This window comes from Pipistrellus hanaki, assembly GCF_964339955.1.
Source record: "Pipistrellus hanaki genome assembly, chromosome: 11".
NCBI lineage: Eukaryota > Metazoa > Chordata > Mammalia > Chiroptera > Vespertilionidae > Pipistrellus > Pipistrellus hanaki.
This window is the reverse complement of record NC_140513.1, coordinates 42,870,026-42,894,001: the sequence shown is the minus strand read 5'-3', so window position 1 is coordinate 42,894,001 and position 23,976 is coordinate 42,870,026. Positions and strand designations below refer to the sequence as shown.

The window sequence follows — 23,976 nt, the reverse complement described above, 5'->3', positions numbered from 1 at the left end:
TCTAGTCTATATGCTATCCCTACATGGAAACACTTGCCAATAAGATTACCTCCTATCATTTAATATAACGAACATGGTCCAGAGTCATCTCACGTGACCCATCTGCAGGATTGCACCCTGTTTGCCACTTCCTTTCCCCTGATTTCCCATGATCTCTCTGGCCTAAGGCTTTTGTTAGGGTTGTTTCTCTGACTCGAACCTTACCTTATCTCTCTTACCCTTCCTCCTTACTTCTATCGCAGCTTAAAACAAAATCCAAACCTCTTGCCATAGTCTATACAATGTGCTTCAAGCTTTTTAAACTACCATCCACATTGAGAAAGTTAGATGTTCATGTTATACTCAGGTAAATACACACATGCACATACAAGTATGCACACACACAAACCATATATATAAATGATAAAAACAAAGTTTCTCAAAATAATTCCTATCCTTACTAGGTATTGATATATGTTCTGACCCTATCTAATATCTTTCTTTTTTAAATGCTGTTATGAAAAATTTAAATTGTAGATCATGACTCAGAGTTTAAAAATTTTTGTAATACTCGAATATTTAAAACCTCATTGCTTTATAATTATTTTACTTTTAAAACCTCATCGCTTTCTTATATGCTTCTCATTTGTTTTAGTCAGCCATAATAGACTTCTAATTTCTTCCTACATACAGGTCTTGCCTGTGTTGTGGCTTTTGTACATGCTGTACTCTCTTTCTGATTTTTTTTCTTCTATTTTCCATAGGGCTGACTGTTTTTCGTCATTTAATTTCAACTTAATATCTCTTCTTTAGTGGTAACATTCTTGACTGATGTATCTAATATGCTCCTCCTATTATATTTTAATGTTCTATTTTTCTCTTTCATAGACTTGAGGAAATTTCTAATTATCTTATTTTTGTTCCTTCCTATTCACCACTTTCTTCTTATGTAGCCCTTATGATAAAAGAGGTTATTTTTTTGTTGTTGTTCCTTTTAATCTAGGTACCAGATAAAAGATCAGTAAATATTTATAAAAAGAATGGATACAAAGTATTCTGGAATCATAAAACATGGTACCAATGTAAGATATCATAGTGACCAACATTACTACATTCTGTCTTCATAATACATTTTATAGTATAAAATTTATAAGAGATTTTATTTCCTTCATTTGACATTTTCATTCTACTGTTTGATTTTATCATTGACTTAGCTTATTGATAGGAGAAGATATTCAAGACCTATAAAATACAAAACATAATTTAGAGATATTTTACATATCTGGAATTGTGGATAAGATACATAGAGTTAAATAAAACAGAAAAATTGGTTATAACTGAGGTAAATAGACATACTAGTCCCAATGAATAAGCCAGCATGGAATATTCAGAATCATGCTTACTGAGGCATGATGGGACAGTAGTAATTTACTGAACTCAATGGATCAGAGTCCTGACATTTACATTGGACCTTACAATACAGTCAGCTGTGAAGAAACTTCTCTCAGCAAGTGTGCACATATCTATGTGTGTACAGTCATTATTGCATACATGTGCAGAACAATGAAAAGATTTCTTTCCTGCCATAGAAATAATATGACATTATTTTCATAACAGCCTGTGGCAATCAATAAATAACAAACAAAAGGAAGAGAGGCACATCTTTCAATGTAAACAGAATTGCTTGGGAATTTAGCTGTTGCAGGAATGCACAGACTAGAAATAGCTGCTTTCAGTCAGATATGTCAAATATTGAGTTCTTATCTCAAATATATTTATAGGGTGGGCAAAGTAGGTTTACAGTTGTTAATACGTGAAACACAGTGTTTATTCTTGTATTATTATTTATTGTATTATTTTCCAGATGAACAAGTGTAAACCTACTTTTGCCCCACTTGTACTTTGAAAACGTCTGGGGAAAATAATGTGCAAGCAGTAACTCACATGTATTCATTATAAACTAATTATAAACATGTATTCAGATAAACTAATCTGAGGAATCAGAATTAGTCATTATTTCTAGTGCTTCTGAAAGAACTGCTATTTTTGCTGTTAGTGCTTCTTTTTTACATAGTTCTTCAGTATTTATTCAGGAGCTTAGAGCATTTAGACCATGGAGGAGTTACTTGTACTAACTCTGGCTCCCAACAGTACTCCAACAAATACACACATGTTTATCTTCTTACATTTAAAGAACAATGGCAAAGGACATAATGGTCTGCCTCCATTACCCAGTCCAGTATTTCCAATTCCTCTATTCTCATTGCAAGTATGCATTGTTTGTCAGAGACAAATCCGTTTTCTAATGAAGTTGTCCTTTTTCCTCTCCCATAGAAATTGCCAGTCTTTATCCCGGGGTTTGTGCAATAGCTAAGCCTTCCCAGTCACATTGGTCATGACTCAAAATGAGGACAATTTATGATTTAGACATACTTTTTAGTGACTTTTATCCTTGTCTTGTTCTTTGCTCATTTTCTATCTTTTGAATCATCTCTAACGAGAGAGAAGTATGAAAATAAAAGCAGGTTGCATTTCATTTTGCTGCCATATTTTTATCCTGACTTGAGGACTACAGACCTAGTTTTATATACCTATGCTTCATTTGTTTGCATTAGTAATATGACTTCACTGAGAACTAATTGTAAAAGGAGTCATGCCCCAAAGATTGAGTGTTATAAACTCCTTGAAATGTTTCTCTTGTGCTAGAGTAGTAACTCCCATGATCATAGATTTATCAATTCCAAGTATGTGATGGTGTATCCTCTGAAATAGTTCCACTTTTTCTATCTTGTTATCATGGCAGGTGCATCTGCAGGTCCCAATCTGGATAAGAGAAGAGAGTAGTGTGGGGCCAGTAAACAGTGAATGAAGATGTAAGGAAATCCAAAATAGCAACAGAAAATTCATAGGGCCTCTATTTCACCTTTAAGGCTACTCCACAATAGTTATTCACAAATATAATTTACACACACAACAAGTTCTTTTTATGTGACAAATGTTTGAGAGTATGGTATGGGTTCAGTGCATATTCCACATAATTGTTTACCAATTATTAGCTTTGGATAAAGCTACTCAACCTATCAGCTTGTCTGTGCAAAAGGAATTGCTATAGCACCTATCTCATAGAGTTGAAATGAAGATTAAATGAGTAAGTACCTGAAGCACATAGAATAGTGCCTATTGCATACTAAATGGTCAGTATCTTAGCTATCATTTATGATCACTATGTTTTATATATGAAATCAACTTATTACTAGGGAGCATGCTTGTGCATTTTGCTGCAACTCTGAAAATGAAAGCCAGCACCATATCTTCCATCTGTCAAAGTATTTAGTGTCCTGTATCTATTTGTATACCTTACTTGGCTATACTAGATTGTGTTATTTTAAGTAGAATAAGATAGGGTCACTGTCGTATCCAATGGGCATAATGTAAAGTGACCTCATTTGTCTTTTTACCTAAATTTGAAATCAGCATGATTGTTTTATCAGTATGTAATGGAATATATAGATGAGACTCCCAGTAGGAGCTGGAGCAATGATGAGAGAGGAACTATACATGTGTTTTAAATGGCTTTTTTCTCTATTTAAAAAAATGTTTTCTATGGGGTTGTTGGGACTTGTATGCATGCATATAAGCATAACCAATGGACACAGACACCAGGGAGGTAAGGGGACAAGTGGGGGGTGGAGGAGAAAGGGGGGTGAGGACACATATGTAATACCTTAATAAATAAAAAGCAAAACAAAAATCTTACCTGTTTCTGCTACACTGGCTCTTGCTAGAATGTGTTAACTTACTCAGTGTGTAATACTTTCAGAACACTTATTATTTTACTAAGGCTTATAATTTATATTACAAGTGTAATTTGTAATGAGTTCAAATGACCTGTTTTAAATGCTATAAACAAATGTTTGAATAGTTTAGCATAATTTCTCATGTTTTAAAAAAAAGGCTTTATGTTTTATAAATTCATGAAACTGACTATTTTGTCAGATTATATTTTTATCTGTTGATTAGTGTGCCCACAGTGTACCAGAAACTTGTTAAGTATTGACATGTTCTTGAAAGGTAGTTAGTGGTAGAGAAAGTAAGTAGTGGAAAATAAGTGTCATAGAAACTAAGGAACAAGAGAGGTGAAGAGAGACCCAGTGTATACATAAAAAATGTCTGAAAATATACACATTAAATCATCAGAAGTGGCTAGTGGGTGTGGGTTGAAGAGAATGACAAACGGAATTTTAACTTTATATTTGAATTTTTAGTAAAAGTACTTTATACTTCTCTGTACTATTTTTACAACTTCTTGTGAGCATATACTTTTCTTAAAATAAAAATGAAACCAAAGTCATGTTAAATGTCATAACCAATTGGAAATGAAAGATAAATCAATGAAATAAGCTTAATCAGAACAAAAAGAGCAGGGAAAGGGCAACATGGAGTAGTCAACAATGCTATATAGCAGACTTGGTCAACAAAGATAAGGACTGACAGAACCCTTATACCTTGGTATTTAGATTTGGTCGCAAGTGACCTTATTAAAAGCAGTTTCAACAAAAGGCCAAAGCAGAAGCCGTACTGCAGTTGTTGGGAAGTAAAAAGTGACTGTGAAGTGCTAGCCTAGTCTTTGTAAAGGAGAATCTTGAGTATAGAGAAAGAGAGAGACGTAGATAGGGACTTAGGTTACAAGATGAGTGAAGATCTTTATGGTGGCAAGAAAGATATCCATGCAAGTTTCCTTAGTCATGGAGGGTTATTTATTGCAAGTCACCCAGGAATGTGAAGTAGTATAGGGAGTTGACTTACCAGCCCCAACTCATGCCAGATCCCAGCTTTTCTAAAACTGGGATTTCCAGGAAGTTTTATAAGAAATTGAAGAAGTCACTCAGCAAAACTTTTGGGGGAGAAGAGACCTGATCCTATTATATTTATGTGCTGGAGGTAGACACAAGCAGAGAGCAAGATTTCTACAGTCAGAGAACACGTTGAGGTGCTTAATAAAAGCATGTGCCTTTAAGTTGGAAAGTAAGCACATATTACTTCTGGAAATCAAGTTTCATACAAAATACAAAACTTGTCATGTTCCAAAGGATATATTTTAAACATACATATATATATATATATATATATATATATATATACATATACATACACACACACTAGAAAAGGTTAAATAAGATGATATAAATAAGCTAGTAAATTTCTTTTTTCTTCTTCTTCTAAAGCCGAACAACAACTTATCCTTACACAGAAACACAGATGTACAGCCAAAACACTGGAGGGAATTACTTTGATACTCAAGGGAGTTCTGCACAGGTGACTACCGTGGTCTCATCCCACAGTATGGTGGGCACTGGTGGGATTCAGATGGGCGTCACGGGAGGACAGCTCATCAGCAGCTCCGGGGGAACCTATCTGATCGGCAATTCAATGGAGAATTCTGGTCACTCCGTGACGCATACCACTCGGGCCTCCCCGGCGACTGTAAGTATTTGAGTTTTTATTTGTCTAATTTAGCCTCTTGGTAGCCACTATTAACATATGCCAATCTAGGGAGAAAAAACGAACAGACTGGGCTGGGACAAGAAAGTGTTAGGTTGTTAGTATTGTGGTATTATCCAGAATGTAATATCTGTGCTATTATGCAGAATGTTACTGATATGCACTCCACAATTATATGAATTTGGAAGTTTTCATTAATAGTAGGAGAAAAGAGAGAGGATTCTCACTCATTAATACTAACTTTAATAGATTTTCTTCAATGATATTCAGTAAAACCCTTTAAATTTCTGCCCAAAGAGCAGGCTTTTTATATTATATTGATCTACACTGGCTCTTTTATGAGATAAAAACCCAAGAAGTAATATACAGAATAAAATATTTAATTTGGAAATTTCACATCTTTCACCAGTAATATTTATGCTAGCTCATTGCCAGAGAAGTTACTTTATGAAGGTCAACATTTTCCACACCTTAGACATTTACATCTGGCCATATTCTCATGCCACCTATACTGTTTACTTAATGTATTTTTTACTTGATTCAGTTTTAAAAGAGAAAACGATATGTATTTTTTCTAAGATATATTAAAACCCATTCTTTAAAAGTAAATTAAAAATGTTTACCCATGTGCCATTTTTTATTCTACCAATGAGACAATGATCTAGATATTTAGGGGAGCAATGATCTAGGTAATTCCAATGAAAAATATTTGTGTTGGTTCTGATCATTGCTATGAGCCAATAGCATCTTAGGAACTCACATATTTTAGTTTTCAAGTTTTTAGAATTTAAAAAAATAATTATTTTGACACAATATATTTTAATGTAGTGAAGTGATGTCACAGAAATGCTCATGGAAAGCTTGTAGAATTGGAAATCATCAACTCTGTTGCCTGAGCTTTCTATTTTCACCTCAACTAAGCTTATAAAGTCTGTAGTCATTTAGAACTGCCTAGCTAAAGTAGCAGTGGGATTGATTTTCTAGATGTCCTATGTAAAAGGTGTCCAGGGATTTGAAATAATCACAAGCACCCCTTTTATAGCTTCCCATATACTTTGTTTTTATAATGAAATTGAGGTATAAATAAATTTGCTAGAAAATAATAATATGAGAAATTTTACATTTTTCATTTTATGGATTTTCAAGATGTAACATATACTTGGTAAGTACTTTATACATACTTTTCTGTTTGTAACCATTCCGTGTTTACACGTTCATCATTTAGTGCCTTTTCCCTAATCCATTCTTTGAAGTTCTTTACTTCTAGCTCACTTTCTTACTGACATCACAACAGTAGCTATTCTCAGTGGAGAGTTCCTTTTTGTAACCTTTTCTTTGTGTTTTTGGATAATTTCTTATGCATATTTGTCTCTTGGTTTCATAATAATAGGAGCTAACAATGGGTATGGCATGTCTAAACCTTTTAGTCCCAATATATTTATGTAGATTATAAACTAAGTGATACCCTTTTTGCACCTCAGTTCACCTATCAATAAAACAAGTGGTTAGTTAGAATAAGTAATTTCCTAATTTCCTCCCAGCTCTAGAATCATAATGCTTACAAAGGAATTGTAAAATGTTCTATATGTAAAGATAACTGTATCTTTCCCATAAAATAAAAATAGATTCCAGTACTTTATAATGCTCCTGAGAAGGGTCACCCAGAAAGCCATTTGTAGTGGGAAGGAAAGTACATGCCACTATCAAGGCCTTAGGAAAACTGAAAAATGAAGAGAAAGAGTATTTTTCCCATTTTTGTTTCATCCACCCTCTCATGATAGCATACCATGCCTCCAGACTCATCCTTCCCCTACTTTATTTTCTCCAGGCGTTTCTGTTTACCTTCACACTGATTTCTGGCTTCGTGTTAAACATCCGTATCAACTGGAAATATGTTAGCTAGATTTATTAGTGCTGTTACTGAGTTAACTGAATTGATTATTCCAGATCATGTGAATACAGGTGCAAACATTAATAGAGTCAATTTTATTATTTGACTTTTTTTTTATATACAGTATGAAAAAATGGCATTTCTCCTTCAGTTATCCATTACATAAATTTGATGCATGATTTCTATTATATTAGTTGGTAAATTAAACTAATTTTAAAAATAATAACTGAATTATAACAATTGGAAAGAGTGGGAAACTACTGAAAGTATCCCACCACTTCATAGTATCAATTTACATATTAATTTACACATTTTAAAGTGCATTCATATTTAACATTTTGTTAAAGATGGTTTTGTGTTTTTCATTTTTATAAGAAAATTTCCCTTTTAGCAAAAGGAATGTAAAAGTTAAATAAAAAGATAACTTTTGCCTAGAACAACCATAGCTGCCCTCAGAGCACATATAATAGTGCCATGTGATAGATTTATATTATCTAAATATGTATCTGCTAGTGTTACTTACATTTCTTACCAAATTTATTTCCCATTTTAGTTCCCCTCTCAGGCATGCTAGAGATCTTCATCTGCTTCTTTCACAGAGACCTGGCGGTTCTGTTTGCATTTTCACATTTGTTACTGTAGTGAAGTTAACAAAGTTGGGGTGCCATGAAAACTATTTAAGATTTCCTACCATCCTCCTTTTGCCAAATGTTAGAATTTGTAGGTTTTTGGTTGTTTAGTTTGTTTAAAACTCAGAGATTTTTTGATAAGTGCCATGTCATCAAAGGAAATTTATTTATTTTTATGTATCTGTTTCATTCACTATAGAACCATTCAAAGAAATTATATGTGCACAATCTTTTTTATCCTTTAAAATTTTTTATTTATTGTGGTGACATTCAATTGTATTGCATTTATTAAGGTGAAATAATGTAGGTTGCAGGTGTAGAAATCTATACTATATAATCTGTATATTGCATTGAATGTTCACTACTCAGTCAAACCTCCTTCAGTTACCATTTACCTCCCCTTGACCCTCTTCTGCCTCCCCCTCCCCATCTTTCCCTCTGGTAATCACCATACAGTTGTCTGTGTCTGTGAGCACAATCTTTAACAACTTGTTGGTCAACACTCAAGCCATTTCTTTCCAAATGTTGAGCCAGATTGTGCCATATCAATTCAGTTCTTCTAGATGTTTAATAGTCAATCTATCAGCATGCCTGATGCAACTAACTGTGTAGAAGAAGCCTATACTGTAGACAAAATTCCTGACTGGAATTGGGCTGTTTCTTAAGAACCTCTAATAAGTGAAGTGTATAGTTAATTAACTTAGTTGATGCAAAACTAGTTAAATTTGGGCACTTGAAAATAACACAAACCTATCACCTTTACTCAGTTTTCTACTCTGGTTTTCTGAATAATTACTTAGACTCTCTCTTACATTTGACTTCTGTCTATATAAATTACTTTGATTTAAATGTATTAGGAATAATTTCCTCCCACAAAGAAAACTTGACTCCAGTGTACAAACCAGTTTCTCAAGATATGGCAATGAAAAAAGATAATGATTTGAAATTGAAGCCACTGCTAAGAAAAATAATTAGCATTCAAATATTTTCTTGTCTCTTCTAATATTCAGTATAAAACCATCTTTCTCATACTAGAAGGATCTCTGAATCATTTGTGGACAATTTTTATTTGAGTATGTGATTTACTTTAGTTTTATAACTAAATGAAAATATATATTTTATATAAAAATGTTTTAGAATTTTATTTTTGCTTGTGCATTATAAAAATTGTCCATGTTAAAGATTCCTAGAAATGTCAGAATTTTTCAAAAGATTATGATGGTAACAGATTAAATTTTATTTGATGAATATGTTATGGTACAAAGTACCAATTTTTAAATTACTATGTGTGTACAAATTACATATATGTATATATGTATATATATATATATGTTTTACACATATAAATATATATACACACATTTAAAAGGCCTTTCTACTGATAGTATTAAATAAGAATTTTCAATAACATTATGTAACTTTTTTGTTGGAACATCTCTGGATATGAGTTCTGCTGAGTTACTACTAGAATAAATGTTTTAGTTTCATTAAATTAATTCTAGGGATCTAATTATTGTTAATATTTTAGTAACACATGGACATTAAGGTAAAAGAGTTGTGTGTGCCTGTAGTCATAATTCTGAACTTATTATACTTTGATCTTTCTTCTAACTACATCACCTAGTTTCTTGTGTGTTTTCACTCATAGGAAATTCTAATTTATTTTTCTTCATTATTTTTCTGTATAAACATATCACTTACAGAATTTTAGAATTTTGAAACCTGAAAACAATATGCATTTGAATATAAAAACTTTGTGATTATAGTAAGTGATATTTTGTGCTATTAAAACAGTTTATCTTACACCACACTATGCAGTAATTAACAATTTGCTTTAAGAAACTACATTTACTCACTACTCCACAAAATAACATTTGTATTCTTATAATTAGATGCTTATTTACGGAGAGATTTTTCTTCTTGTTAGTTAAATAAGATTACATTAATCACTGTTGAGACTGTGATATGAAAGCTAAGTTTTACATCTTCCTGTATATTCATTTAGTAATTATATGTGTTAAGTGGCTTTTGCTAAAATTAGATTTCACCAAGGGGCACAAGGAAATATGTTGAAACTAAAATTGTTCATATCTCTCCCTCTTTTGATTAATATAAAATATTGTCATTTCTTTTAATTACTTGCGGGGGGGAGAGGAATTTGACTGACCATCTGTTACTATATAAGTAAAAGTTTGGCCTATCTTTTACAATTTATAGAAAGTTAAGAATTCATTTAAAAATTATAGATGCTTTTATTTCTTTATCCTTGGCTTTATGTGTTTATGGACTTAGTATAGAAATTTTTTTTTTCTAAGAAGATAAATATATATATATATAGCGCCTCAGAAAATGGCTTTGCCTTCTTATTCCTTCGCAGGTCCCTGTGGCCACTTGTTTTGTTTTAGTATTTTAATTAATTTATTTCTATGAATTATACATTCTTAAGTTGCACAATTCAAAAACTATAAAAAATGCATAATGTAATCTTCTCCTCAACCCTCGTCTTCTGCCCTTTTCCTTAAAGGCGGCCACTGTTACCAAGTTCTTTTTAGTGTCGTTCTAGGGATATTCTATGAGTATACAAGTAGAATGCCTTTCTCTCCCTCTCTCATTACCATTTTTTACATCCAAATGATGATTAAAAATACTACATTTCTCTCTCTCTCTTTCTCTCTCTCCCTCCCTCCCTCCCTCCCTCCCTCTCTCTCTTTACTTAGCAGAATATCTCAGACCTTTTTTTTTTTTTTTCATAACAGTACTTGAAGGACTTCCTTATATTTATGGGAAAGACTGTTAGAAGGAGCTGAGCTGCCCGTCTATCTTACCAAAGGGAAAAAAGCGAAAATAGTGTTGGATTATTGATTATAGCTATATGGAGATAGAAAAGCAACATAGTCACATGAGATAAAAACTTCTGTCTAATTATCATATGTAACGATATGCTTAGAAATAGTTTTTAATTTAGTTTTAGAAGAGTGCATAAAATATGGATAAATCAGTTCTATTTTTGTGTTTTTCTGTGCCCCATTTTCCTTCAGCCAATGTGAGCCCTCAAATGAAACTCCTCAGACAGAATACCAGGACACTTCTGCTTCCTGCACTAAAAACTAAATTGACTGAAGGTTCTGGGACCTCATTTTTAAAGCACTTAATAAAATGGGACTTTGAGTGACTTGTAGTCTCAATCACTTCATCTATATTCCATTTAGCTGTCAGTCAGTTCACACTGCTCTGGCCTTGAAGCTGATAAGATCTAGAGGCAGTAATTTTACGGTTAAAGCTGTAAGACATTCCACTCCTGGAAATCGTGATAAACTAGAAGGTTAAGACAAACAGAATGACAGGGGCCTCTGCCTCTCCTGAGCATAGCTGATGGATTCCCCTGATCTCTAAAGCAAAATATAATGAGTAATTTTAATTTTTATCTATTTCACACTGAAAAATATTTCAGAACACATGCTACAAATTACTAGATTCTATTTCATGTGAAATCTAGATTAAGAAAGGCTAATGATGTTTATGAATTCTACTTGTAAATATGAAAGTAAGTTATGTTCTAGGTGACTTCTGTTATAACTTTTGCTTGATCCTTACATTTATAAATCAAATTTCGAGTTAATTTGCTTGTTTGAAATTACTATAAATTTTAAAGGCAAAGAATAACTAATGTTTCACTCATGGAAACCAGGTAATCCAGATAAAATATGAAATGTAATGGTGGCAAATTAAAATACACTGGGGTCTGTGAAATACGTGAGTCAATATTAGACCCATAAAATTTTAATATTGCCTCTTCCACTGGCCCATGTCATTTAATTTAATGAGTGAAAATTCAACATAATGCCTGGGTCCAATGATCAGTTCTCAAATGAGAGGTATCTGCATATCCCCATGTTTATCAGTTCATACCCCAAAAGCACAATTACCACTTTCTCAGCGTGCATTAATGGAGTTGTATTTATTGGTCATAGAATTAATCTGGTTTCTTTTAAAATCTAGCTATTGTGTTTGATTATAGCCCTAGGTATCTATAAATTCCATGGGCTACGAGTTCTGTAATCTAACGTCAGACTGTTAGAAATAATTTTACACATTTATTTTAAATTAACTTACTATAAATTTTAGTAACTTTTGCATCTACCTTATAAGAAAGAAACTGTTTTCAAAATTATAGGAAAGATACATTTAGACAAGAGAAGAAATATAATACAAAAATAGAGAGGAGGTAGGTAGGTTAGAATTTACAGATGATACGTTGTCCACCTGATAAAAGTCATGGAGAATCAAACGAAAAGCTATAGCAAAAAGAAAAGTTAATAAGGTGACTGAGAATAAGATAATATACAAAGAAATCAATAGCTTCTCCATATATAAACAACAGTAGTTAGAAAATGTAATAGAAGCAAAGATCTCATTTAAAAATATTCAAAATATACCAGGCAATAAACTAATAATATATGTGTAAAATTCAGGTGCTAAATAAAAACTTAAAAAAATCCTCAGGGAAACAAAAAGAAGCTTTTATATTTAAAAGGGAAGTTTTAGTATTGAACAACTTGAATTTCCCTAAATTAACTTAATATATTTCTGTATGATCTCAATCAAAATACCAATACGTTATTTTCTTTCAGAGGAAAGGCTGTTGATACAAGTAAACATACAAGAATAGTGTAGAAAATTCTGTAAGAAGAAAATAATGTAAGGTTATAATAATTAAAACAGAATTATCTAGGCATAGTAATAGTTGAGTATAGACCAATAATAAACTAAAAGGCCACGAATTGGCCAAATGCATATAGGAATATAGTATATATTAGACTCTTGAAAGTTTAAAGAATGAAAACTGGCATTACACTTGGTAAAGATTTTTAGAAACATTCTCATTCAATATTTTGAAAAGTGAATGTTTTGTATTTGTATTCATGTACTTAAAGTCTGGATTATTTTCTTTAGTTATTCACTCTCTCAAACATTTACTGAGCAATCACCTGACCAGGCCTTGTGCTTCTAAGATTATAAAGGTTTATAGTATGGGCAACGGAGCTAGTTTCAGCAGCAAAAGGTACCTTCAAGGCAAAATTGGAAATTCACAAGTAGCCCCAAACTTCCTTTAAGTGGTTAATTTCATCCTCTCCCTCACCACATTATTTTTTAAATCACAATTTTTATAAGTTGCAAATTGATTAATTTTAGATTCACCAAAATTGTGCTTATATTCTTATTTTGTTGCTAAAAACAAATTGGAAAATTGCCTGAAAGTTGGGTAGGATTGAGTAGTAAGAGGATGAAAGAAAAGCAAAAATCTAAATAATACAATAGCCTGAACCATTGTAGGAGTATTTACCTCCCAGCTTACTTTCCTTGGAGTAGTAATTGCAGTCTGACCTCGGCAAAGAAAAACAGTTTTATCATGTTTTAGTGCCGTGGTCCTCATATTTGAGTATGCATTCTTTGGAGAATTGGTTAAACACATCCCTGGACCCCAATTGAGGAGCTGTTTTGTTTTGTTTTGTTTTGTTTTTTGTTTTCTGTGTGGGGAAGAGCCCAAGATTTGCATTTCTTACAAAACCCAGATTATTCTCCTAATGCTGACCCAGGATCACACTTTGTTAAAACTTCTGTTTAGTGATTATATAGATTTAAGCACAGTGAAAATGATCTTGGTATTCAGGATAATCTGCAAAAGGCAGACAGCATGGATGGACCTGGAGAGTATTGTGCTAAGTAAAATAAGCCAGCCAAAGACGAAGAGCATGTGATCTCACTTATATGTGGAATTAATTGAATAAAATAAATTTACTAATAAAATAGAAACAGAGGCATGGAACAGACTACTGACAGCTGTCATTGGGAAGAGGAGAGACTAGATGGAAGAAGGTGAAGGAATTAACCAATAAACCTATATGATGATGGCCAGAGGAAGAAGGGAGCAGGGACTGGGGGGAATGGGGATATACGTAATAGTGTCAATGATAAAAATCAAGTTAATAAAATAGAAGTAAATCTTACATTTGGAAATGTAAGCGCCGCCTTAAATCCCATCACTTAATCCAAACCCAGCAGGTTCCTGAGGGTTAATCTAGTCCTGAATGCTTATGCAATTGATGTGTCAGAAAATAGTTTTATCATAGGCACTGATAAGGCCAGTCTCATAGGGTCTTGGTGAGAGTGAGGGATTGGGGCTCTACAGAATGATCAGAGGAAGCCCAAAACAAGCCTTGGGTTCACTACGCTAACTTAAAACAAATGTTCTCAGAACATGTTCAATTTTTTTATGCTAGTTTCTTATCCAAATATTTTCCCATAAATATTTTACAATCATTTCAGGTGGTACAAAATTGCCAAAACTTCTGGTTGAAAGAATAATAATTTAAAATTATTCTCTAGATGTCATCAGATCATCAATTACTAAGAAGGATTTCATATAGTTAAACATTTGTAAGATCTAAAACTACAAATGTTTAGGAAGATTAAGATTTTGTCTTTAGCTAATTTCTGGTTCAAGCTGAGATGAAAAGCAAAGCTGGCTAGATATGTTTTCCGAGAATTTCTAATTATTTTAAGAGTTAGAATAACAGTCTATCCTGAATCTCTCAGTTAAGCTTCTTTACAACATTGCTGTGGAGTAAGGTGTATTTATATGTTGATTTATATATTATTTGAATATACAAATTAAAAAACAGAGTGATATTGAGGGCCTTAGCTTTAGGTGGGGGCAGTTCTATCTACATTACCAGGCCGCCTGTGACCCAGAGACACCTATAGTCCTTGAAAGAAGGGTTCCAATGACTATAAGGGAACTAATTAATTTCCTTAATGCAGAGCATTCAAAGTTTTCGGGCTACAACCTACACTGAAAAATATATTTACATTGTGACCCAGTGTTCATATACATATTTACATGCATACATTCATAAGTATATATATATATATATATATATATATATATATATATATATATATATATCCACACACACACACACACACACACACACGCACACTGGTGTGTAACTATGTATTGTATATGCACATGTACATTCATATACACATGATTGAAACCAACGTTCCATGAAACAATACATTATCCATAGTGTGTGAACGGACTTCTGATTATTTTTTTCTCCGTTTGACATCATTAATTTTTAAAACATGCTTGTCAGGACCCACATAATTGATTTCATAATTCACAAATAGATTGCACTTTTCATTCTGAAAGGAATGCCCTGGACACATTGAAGTGGTGATCAAAGCATTTGCAATACATATTGGAGAGACCTGGCTGCAGACACTCCATTGCTTTGTTGTTGTTTTGCATTTGAAACAAGTGACAGATGATTCCAACAACTTTCTAGGACCAAAGTTTGAAAAAACCTGCGTTACAGTGATTATACAGACTAAATGCAAAGTGAAAGTGTTCTTTGCTTTGGTGCTCCTGGTTGAAGTACTTCCTGAGGAAATTCCTCCCCCTTCTCCCCACCTCACCCCCCCCTGCCCCCCCCCCCCCACACACACACACATAGTACTTCCCAGGGGAAGCTGTCATTTGTAATAGGAGGAAGGGTAGTGACTGCAGGCTCATGTCAGCAATCACAGATACCCTTTCTGAACAGAAGCTGCCAAATAGAAATATTTGTCTGACTTGAGATCTCAGATGCAAAATAAATGTAAAGTCTTAGCATTTAGATGAGAAATTACCCAAAAGGAAATTTTCAGTCTTAAGTGTATTTTCTTCATTGATTTCTCCAAAGCATTTGCTGCTCCTTCAGCAGGAAACCAAAATGCTGTTTCTCTAAGAAAGTGGTAACTGGTGAGGTTAACAAAGTAACCTATATTAGTAAGAAAATGCAGCATTATAAATTAAGGATAACTACTTTTATGATGATTAAAATTTAACTGTCCATTCAAGTAATTTTGTTGCCTTGTAACTTGACCACTTTGAAATCATTTTAAAATTATGCTTATCAATTCTATTTAAACCCTTGCCCATTAAAAAGTAAATCTTGTTTGTTAGTAGTAAATCGTTTAGCAAGTATTAATTTTACAAGCCACTCTTCAGAAGATAGTTTTATTAAAACAATGTGCTGTATTTCTACTTGATTTACATTCATGTTATATTTGTATAAAATGAAAATGATGTTGAATTTAGAGAAATAAATATTAGATTCCAATCTCATAGTTAATACCTATGTAATCTAAAGAAAGTCCCTCAATTTCAGAGAGCCTCACTTTTTCAACCTTTGGAAAGGCAATCATGTTGTTTGCCTTTCCTATTTTACAGAGTTGCTGTGCAGATCAAATGAGAAAGGCTTTATAAGGCATCAGGCATATAGCATTACTTCTATTTTAAAATGGCTTTAATAGTTCTAGAACAGAAATTGTTTTTACCATGAAACCAATTTTAATTATAATGGTAGTTGAATACATCAATCTTGACCTTTAGTATTTAAAAAAGATTAAAGAGCCATTTCAGAGTCAAGAGAAATATGCCTTGACCTATAAAGACAATGAATAAAATGATATAATTGTTCTTTTCCTTCTGTCTTATTAGCATGTAATGGAATGACTGATCAGTATTTACATTAAGATAATACTGCTAATTGTCCACATATATGATATTCTCTTTGGGCCTTTGCATAGATTTACATAAATGAGTTCCTAAGGATCTTCCAGAAAGGACTAACTATTTTTTAACCCTCACCTGAGGATTTGTTTTTCATTGATTTAGAGAGACAGGGAGAGGGAAAGAAACAGATAGACAAGAGAAAGACAGACAATGTGAAAGAGAAACATTAATCACTTACCTCCCACACATGCCCTGAACAGGAAGGAATTGAACCCCCAACCTGTGTGTGTGTACTGACCAGGGATCAATCCTTTGATGTATGGGTTAGCGCTCCAACTACTGAACCATCCCGATCAGGCAGTACCTATATTTTTAAGCAGCCATGTGCCTATCGTGGCTTGGATGGTTATGTTTCTTACTTGCTCTTTCACATAGGAAATTTCTAAGTCCCACCCACTCCAATAATCTCAGTGCTTTGAGGGCTTATTTTTTCAGGGTAAACATGTCATCTCAAATGGAGCATCCCACCATTCGATCTCAGAGAAGATGCCACAGCTTCTTATCTGATTATGAGGCAATAGTGCAGGATCATCATGAACCCTTCTAAACTCCCAAGCGCCATTTATCCTCACATGAGATAATCGTGGAGAGGATGTATTTATCTTTGGCAACTCAGTCTTAGGATGAATATTTAGTAAGAGATACAACTGAATGCTATAGCTTAGTTCAGAAAATTGACTTAAAAAAATAACCCAAGATAAAGTCATAGTCTAAAGCTTAATTAGTTTAAAAATAAAATGAAAAATGTTTGTTTACCATGCCAACTTTTTAATAGCAAAAAAAACAACAAAAACAAACCATGAATCCTTTAGTCATAAAAAAATGTATTATTAAATAGAAAAGGGCAAAAGGACTTTTTAAAAAATGTAAAGAATCTAAGGAAAAGATTAGATAGATAGATAGATAGATAGATAGATAGATAGATAAAATGGAGCAGCAACACTCAGCAAGACAGATATCACTGGGGCCTCAAATTAGTCTTTCAGGTTGTCACAGGGCCTCCTGCTAATCTGATTATAATAGTTTGCAGGAGAGTTGAGATTTCAATAACAGGATGATCAGTATTCTTAGATTAAAAATCATGCAGCAGAGAAATGAAAAGGAAAACATTTTAGAATCTATTCATGTCAATGTGTTTGATAGGTGTATTTGAAATGTTATAATTGCACAGTAATGGAATAAAGATTCTTGTGCTCATTTCAAGTAAGGCACTGCCAAGTTCTCTACCACAAATTTCCCAGCTTTAAATCTGTAATTCAAAAATATATTTTTATTCACTCCTTCTTTTCACTGCTACCTTTACCATAGCTTCCAAGGTGATTTTCCTGTCTCTAGATTCTTACCCTCCCCACATCAATATATAAAGTGCTATCAAGTCAGATTTTTTTCCCTTTCTAAAAGATTACCAAAAGTGTTTTATTCTCTTAAGAAAACACAACACAAAACTTTACTTTTTAATTGAAGTTATTGTTTTAGTTAAAGTTTTATTTTGTCTATCTTACCTATCCCTAAAGGAACTTGAGCCTTCAGCCAATTTTACTCTTCCTTGAATTTACATCCTGCCATCTTATCTCTGTGCCTTTCTTCGTTCTGCCTAAAACATTCACCAGCGGGCCCCTATTGGAATGCCCCGCATTGTCAGTCCTGTGCTAAAGACCCACCTTACTTACCCGTGCTCTCTCTCTCTTTCACCATACCAGCAAGAAGTAATTCTCCTCTCCTTCCCTCCCTGTGTATTCTAGTAATACTTAATCATTTAATTCATTCTGCTTCCTTTTAGTCATTTAGAGGAGAGAAAGTGAAAGAGACCATTCCTTATATATGCATAGATACACTGTGTCCCTCTTACCACTTGGGCGGTTATGTGTTGTAATCTGGTTGACAGGGCTGTTTTAAATATCTTTGCAAACATTTCTGTCTTCCTCCTCCCCTCACTCCTTCCTTTTGTTTCTCCATCTCTATCTCTTTATCTCTCTCTCAACATTCATACTCACATACAGAGCTAACACTGCACCTTGTATACAAATGGGTTTTTATGTTCATTGAAATGGAATGAAATCTCATGAAAATCGACTAGTATGATGTAGTTCCCATTATTGTAGCAAGCACCATAAGTTGTTTTATACTGGGGTAAGGGGATTTATTTTTATTGTGGAGAAAACAACAACCCTATGTATTTCTTGAATTTGAATCATTTTTAAATTCTAACTAGCTGATAATCTAGTAATTTAATCATTTTTATTATATAAAATTACAGTGATATAATATCTTTGTTGAGATTAGAAACATTTCCTTAGAGCTGTAGTTGGCAAACTGCAGCTTGCGAGACACATGCGGCTCTTCAGCCCTTTGAGTGTGGCTCTTCCACAGAATACCACTGCCTGAGCGTTAGAAGAAACTTAAGTTTAAAAAAATTTAAGTGGCGTTAGAAGAAATTTAAGTTTTAAAAAATTTGGCTCTCAAAAGAAATTTCAGTGGTTGTACTGTTGATATTTGGCTCTGTTGACTAATGAGTTTGCTGACCACTGCCTTAGAGGATATATGAGAAAATCATGATGCATATTTGGAATATTACAGATGACTAATCCTCCATAACTGTAGGTCAAATATTTGCCTCACTTTTACTCTTCTTTCCTGATTTTACATTGTTCCTCTAACTTCTCTTTTGCCTTCACTTTCCGTAACACATTCCTGTGGATGTTAATCTCTTCTCATACTCTTGTCCTCTGAAAGATTCTATTCAAACATTTATTGGGTACATTCAGACTTACACATTTTAACCTTTCAGCTGGCAGAGCATGGTATGTTATACCTAATAAAACCCTTCTGACTTTACCTGAAATCTAGAGGGCTGGTGCATGGAATTTATGCATTCGGTGTGTTGGGAGTGTTCCTCAGCCCAGCTTGTGACCTCTCGCAGACCAGGCGCCCTCGGGGGATGTCCTACTGACAGCTAGCGGGCCTAAGCCATCAGTCCGACATCCTCAGTGCTGCCATGGAGGTGGGAGAGGCTCCTGCCACTGCAGATGCGCTTGCCAGCCGTGAGCCTGGCTTCCGGCTGAGCAGCGCTCCCACCATGGGAGTGCACTGACCACCAAGTGGCAGCTCCTATATTGAGCCTCTGTCCCCTGGTGGTCAGTGCACATTATAGCAACCAGTCATTCTGCCATTGGGTCAATTTGCATATTAGTATTTTATTATATAGGATGAACATTTTTAGAAATCCCACACTTCCCTTAAAACCTTAATGACATTTCTTCTTTCCTGACTCCTACATACCAATAACTAGTTCCAACCTGTTATTTCAGCCTCAATTCTCACCACTCCCATAAATCACACCCTACAAACTAGACTCCTCGACATTTCCCAAACTGTGTTTCCTGCCTCCCAGCATTATTGAGTCTATTCTTCCTTTCTACAATGCCCTACCCCCCACTTCTGAAAGTTCTCCATCTTTTAAAGCATTGAGTTCTGAATTTGGGGAGTCTATAAATTCTAACAAAATTAATCTAAAATTTTGTAGACTGTTTTTATACATTTTTATAAGTAGAGAGGTCAGTTTCTATCACATCCTCAGAAGCAGACTAAGACTTCCTCAAAAATTAATCCATAAAGAAGTTTTCCATTTTCTTCTACATGTCTGAACTATTCTTTTACTTTTGACACATATGGCTTTATTTGTTTAATTACACATTTAGTGGTGCCTCACACAACGAACTTAATTCGTTCCAGGGAGCAAGTTTGTTATGCGAAAAGTTCATTATGTGAAACGCGTTTTCCCATAACAATACATGTTAAAAAAAATAATTCGTTCTGTAGCATAAAATATGCTAAGATGACATAAAAAAATATGCTAAGATGACATATTTTTATTTAGATACATCTAAAAACATAATTTTTTTTTAAAAAAAAACACACATTTTTTTAATTTTAAGACAGACTAAGTAGAGTCTACCGAATCTTGCACATCTTCATCCATTTTCTGCTTTTTGGCCGATGGTTTCATGAAAAACCTGTCCAAAGTTCGCTGTGCGAGGCGTTCGTTATGCGAGGCACCACTGTACATATGCCATACCCTGTATCTCTTGCTAGATTATAATATCCTTGGGTTGTGAATATTTTATCCTGTTCCCTGCACACTGTGTTATATATGATGGGTATACAGTCACTGTGTAATAAACCTTTTTTAAAAAATGTATGAGTTATTATCCCTTCATGAGATAAGAATTCTCTTCAATGTTTTCATTTACTAAATATGATAAATACATGTTAAGTATTTTTGTAGGCTTTTCAGAAATTCTTAGCTAAGTGGTCACTAAATGTTGTAGCTTCTTTTGGGACCAATTAATGCCTCAGAGAACTCATGGGTATTTGACTCTTGTGAGCTTCCACATGGGTTGTGTCCTCTGCTTCATTCCACCTTTATTCCTTGCTTGTCCTACCTTTCCATGTTTCCTTCTTCTGTTCCTTCCCTTCCAAACTCAGCATGGGCCTAAGTCATTTAGGGCAGAATATTTCTACGTCCAAAAGAAATAGTCCATTTAAAAAAAAATACATTTTTATTGATTTCAGAGAAAGAGAAAATGGAGAGGTAGAAACGTCAATGATCAGAAAGAATCATTGATCAGCTGCCTCCTGCACACCCCACACTGGGGATTGAGCCCACAACCCAGGCATGTGCCCAGCCCTGATCTCCTAGTTCATAAGTCTTTGGTCAACCACTGAGCCACACCAGAAAGATTCCATTTTTAAAATCTCTATTACAAAGGGATACAAGGAACCAAAATTCTAACTGTCCAAATAATTCTAGAAAGTCGGCATATCCTTAGGGAGCCCAGTTTGAACCACAGTATTTTCTGGACTTTATAACTCCTCCAAAGCTCTTCAAATGCTGACCTGAAATGAGAGGGACACCTCCTAATAACCTGGCCCTCTAGGAGTGTCTGAAAATCTGAGACTGCTGTGGAGTAGCAACTTAGCAATAGAAGCAGATCATCTAACTTCTTTTCTTCAGAAAAATAAGTGCTCTTTGTGATTAATAAACCCAGACATGGATTTCTCTCTCATTGTTGCTCAGCTATTATATTTCTGATAGTTTTGACCTTTCATCTAAATGCATAAAATTATACGATACAGATAATATTATTTTTATTTAGTACAATAAAATCTAACCTCAAAATTTTCTCCCTCAAACTCCCATGAAACTGTAAGTATTTTGGCAAATTAATGTTTTGGGCAAATGCTTCTTAGAAGTGATTGAAAGTTATTTCAGCTTTTAAAAAATGTTTCCTCTTTTAAAAGAAGAGCATTTACTGATGCCCTTTTAAGAGATTCTTTATAATTTTACAGTATAACATATCAATAAAATGCTTGTTTACTCATTAAATTTCTGTTACTCCTGTATTGTATCCTTTCACTTGCGCAGTACCACTTTATTCAGGTTATTCTTAAGTATTAATGATAAACTATATTAACATCCCATTTGGCAGAGAGAAATGTTTTAGAAGCCAGTTTATTTAATCTTGTGATCTAAAAAATGTTAACAGTAGACTAAGATACAGTATTACATCTTATGAATTAATAAAAGTATTTTAAGATTACTTTTTCTATAATTTCTAACTTAACATTCTCCCTCAATATTACATTTCATTAACTTTAGGTAAGAAGATGAAGAACCAGTCACTTTGAAAATAATATAAAATTAAATTAAAATGATTAAGTCTCATGTTTAGGAGAAATTTATGAATATTTGAGGCTGAATATCTGTATATAAAGTATTCCACCACAAAGAAATTTGAAATTTGAAAAAAAAATACTTTGATATAGATGTTGCCATTCTATTTTATTTCAATGATGCCTTGAAATGTTTATTAACATTTCAAGGCATCATTAATTTCCATAATCAATGGAAATATAAATAAGTTATCTTTACTTTAAAGCATTAAATATTTTTATAACTACTTATATTGAATTGTTTATTTGATCAGATGGTACAAATAATGATACGAATTTTCTCTCTTAAATAATATAATGTGATATTTATTTAACTTAGTTAATATCGTTAATATAACCTCATAACCAAATACAGAGTGTTCAGAACCAAATTATAGTACACACTTTATAGAAGAAGCTGATAGATATTTTTAAATATGAAGTTATTGGGAGCACATCTCATATCATTGACACCTACTACTTAATTAAGGGGTTAGATTGCTCGTGTGCTACGTTTACATGGAATAAAATCTGTGATTGTCCCTTTTCTTTCTTGGCTCTGAATTATTTTTCTTTTCTATGTTTCTTTTCTTCTGTAATTTCTAATAGCTCTTCCTCACCACCACATCCTAAAGCATAATGTAGGCACCCTGATTTCATCTTATTTTTGTTCATGCTAATGACCCTCCACTTCTAAATTTTAATACAGAGTTAAGAGAGGGGTGGATAGATTTAGTAGTTTTTGAACATTAATGAAGGTGTATTCACACATTTGCATTAAAATACTAATGCATGTTAAAATCTGCACCATAATTTTTCTTTTATGAGAGATAGAACAGAAATTACATATTCTTCAGGTGGGAGACAATTTAGAAAGATGCTTCCAGTCCCTCATCTTGATTTATGAAAGTCAAGAATGTTTTCTCATTGCTGGAAAAATCCATTGGAGTTTCTGCTCCTTTGGTCTCCATTCTGATTATACTTTGAGAATGGTTAAAAAAAAAAAAAAGGTTTAGTTTTGTAAGTGGGCTTATTATTAGTGTGCATATATTTATTTTATTTTCTGGGGGTATGGGAAGATGGTGGGCACACAGTTCTGATGAGGTATTCATTTGCCACCATTCAAGGATAAATTGAACTTTAAAAGTCTATCAAAGTTCTCTGGTGAGCCTTTTGTTACTATCTTGTCTTGAGCCCTTTTTTTTTTTAATGACATTTATTATCAGATTGAAATGGCGATTGAGACGCTGCAAAAGTCTGACGGTCTGTCCACTCACAGAAGCTCTCTTCTCAACAGCCATGTAAGTTGCCTCTTCTTGTAAACTAATCTCTTGCTTGTTCTGCATGTGTTGCTTGCTTGTTTTATTTATTTTGCTTCCTAACCTTCCTTTCTCAGCCCTATGACTTCTGTATCACTTAATGACTGTTTTGTACAGTGGAATATCTAAAAAGTAGAGTCCCGAGTGTATCGCTTAACTAGGTTTTTGTACTGTTTTGATACCAATATAACATTTCCAAGTTAATAACAAGCTGTTATTTTATTTGTAAAATGTAATTTAATGGGAATATTAAGCATTTAAACTTTTCTATTTTAATATTTATTTACTATGAAGCAAATGTTTATCTGCATCTATCTCGTC

General features: G+C 33.4%; 1 protein-coding gene across 7 annotated transcripts in view; it reads left to right on the top strand.

The window, feature by feature from the left end:
* The window catches only part of RFX3 (regulatory factor X3), a gene marked incomplete at its 3' end in the record, with an annotated part of 272,770 nt that overhangs the window by 177,254 nt on the left and 71,540 nt on the right, over positions 1–23,976 (top strand). For all 7 annotated transcript variants that reach the window (XM_084899509.1, XM_084899510.1, XM_084899508.1 and 4 more), the window contains 2 exons: positions 5,205–5,463; positions 23,563–23,637. In XM_084899509.1, coding sequence (XP_084755635.1) covers positions 5,205–5,463; positions 23,563–23,637 — 334 coding nt within the window. The remainder of the gene's footprint in view (positions 1–5,204; positions 5,464–23,562; positions 23,638–23,976) is intronic.